This window comes from Mandrillus leucophaeus, unplaced genomic scaffold (assembly GCF_000951045.1).
Source record: "Mandrillus leucophaeus isolate KB7577 unplaced genomic scaffold, Mleu.le_1.0 Scaffold895, whole genome shotgun sequence".
NCBI classification, from domain to species: Eukaryota; Metazoa; Chordata; class Mammalia; order Primates; family Cercopithecidae; genus Mandrillus; species Mandrillus leucophaeus.
Genome location: NW_012109752.1, coordinates 551,637 through 553,591, shown reverse-complemented (window position 1 = coordinate 553,591; position 1,955 = coordinate 551,637). Strand labels below are relative to the sequence as shown.

At 40.7% G+C, this 1,955-nt stretch overlaps 1 protein-coding gene across 1 annotated transcript in view; it reads left to right on the top strand.

Moving 5' to 3' along the window:
* Nucleotides 1-1,955, top strand: part of SF3A3 (splicing factor 3a, subunit 3, 60kDa) — a 47,521-nt gene that overhangs the window by 9,777 nt on the left and 35,789 nt on the right. Inside the window, exons 6-7 of the mRNA XM_011969515.1 lie at nt 1,046-1,118; nt 1,567-1,658. Of these exons, the coding sequence (XP_011824905.1) occupies nt 1,046-1,118; nt 1,567-1,658 (165 nt within the window). The remainder of the gene's footprint in view (nt 1-1,045; nt 1,119-1,566; nt 1,659-1,955) is intronic.

Genomic DNA, 1,955 nt, shown 5'->3' with positions numbered 1-1,955 from the left:
TAGAGGCTGTTTATTGCAGTACATAGTGTGGGGGTAAACGAAGGGATCCTCACACACATAGGCCCCTTGGAGGATAGAGAATGAGGTCTTCTGCTAACCAAGAGAGAATAAATGAATACCATTCTGATGTGTTAACCTTATTCCAGCCATGGTCAAAAGGTAACGAGGAATAAATGCTTAAATAACTGGTTAGAAGGATGCCCAAGATATACTAAGTGTCAGAAGCAAGTCTTTTATGCTAAAAAAAAAAAAGTATGCAGGCATGAATGTACTTGTACAAATACATATATTTAAATATATAGAGCACTGTTTTCCAAACTTTGTGCATATTTGAGCCACCTGGGGATCTTTAAAATGTACTGATACCTGCCTTCCTTTGATTTAATTGGTATCAGGTGCATCAGAATTTAAAAAAAAACTCCCTGGGTGATTCTAATATGCAGCAAAGTTTGGGAACCACTGGCATAGCAAAAGCTCTATTAACAGTGGTTACCTGTTCTCAGGAGAATTAATAAAGGTGGACTTTTGAGGTTTTGTGAGCATGTGTTACTTTAGTGAGTTTTACTCAAACAATACAAAAAAGCGGGGAAAAACAAGGTAATTGGAGAACAGTAGTAGGTTCCTAGTGAAAAATCAAGGCCAAATCATCAGAAGTCCAACTTTCTGTGTATTTCATTTCTGTGATCTTGCAACTTTTACATTGAAAAATCCACCTGAGGTCGGGCACAGTGGTTCATGCCTGTAATCCCAGCACTTTGGGAGGCCAAGCTGGGCAGATCACTTGAGCTTAGGAGTTTAAGACCAGCCTGGGCAACATGGCAAAACCCTGTCTCCACTAAAAATACAAGAATTAGCCAAGCATGGTGGTGCGTGCCTGTAGTCCCAGCTACTCGGGTGGCCAAAGCAGGAGAATCGCTTGAACCTGGGAAGTAGAGGTTGCAGTGAGCCAAGATTGTGCCAGTGCACTCCAGCCTGGGCAACAGAGCAGAGTCCGTCTCAAAAACAAAAAAGAAAAATCCACCTGAGCTTTTACTTTTCCCCTCAGATCTGTGTGCCAATGTCAGTGGAATTTGAGGAGCTCCTGAAGGCTCGAGAGAATCCGAGTGAAGAGGCACAAAGTAAGTAGAGGTGAAAATTTCATTCGGCACCAGCAAAAGTACAGATTAATTACAGCTCAGATTTGCAGCCATGGCCTCAGATATATTTATAGCCAGGATTTCTTGCTGGTTTCGTCTTTGCTGGTTTCTGGGCTAGAGTGACATCCTAAATTGGTCTTGGGCGCACAGTGTTCATTTTGTTCTCTCCTACCTCAAATTTACTGGCTTGGAAAGCCAAGGATTGTTCACTTTAGGTCACAATACTAAAAGGAGTCAGCCCTTGTTACCTTGTAAGAGAACACTCACTTTTGATCTCACTTAACTTATTGGAGGTTATATTGTGAGCAAAGGGAGGACATTTGGGTGAAGTGCTGCCTCAGGAAACTAGGAACAAGCAGTCCATTTGAAAAGGTAAGTCCAAGAGAGTGGTGTGTATAAACTGAATCATTGATGTATCTGATTCCCTCAGACTTGGTGGAGTTCACAGATGAAGAGGGATATGGTCGTTATCTCGATCTCCATGACTGTTACCTCAAGTACATTAACCTGAAGGCATCTGAGGTAAGACTTGGGAAAGGGCAGAAAGGTTCTGATTCTCGAAGTGAGTCAGGACACTAGACTGGAACTAGTAGACATGAAGCCATTGTAAAATGTCTTCCTTGTGTTTTAAAACTGTTAGGTAAATATTAAAGAGGTAATACGCTTTCTTGGAATGAAATACTATTCAAAATAAAGTTTTCTACAGTGAAAACAAGCATATTTATTTATTAATAAATTTTATTTATTTATTTATTTATTTATTTTTATTTTTTTTGGAGACGGAGTCTCGCTGTCTCCCCCTGGCTGGAGTGCAGTGGC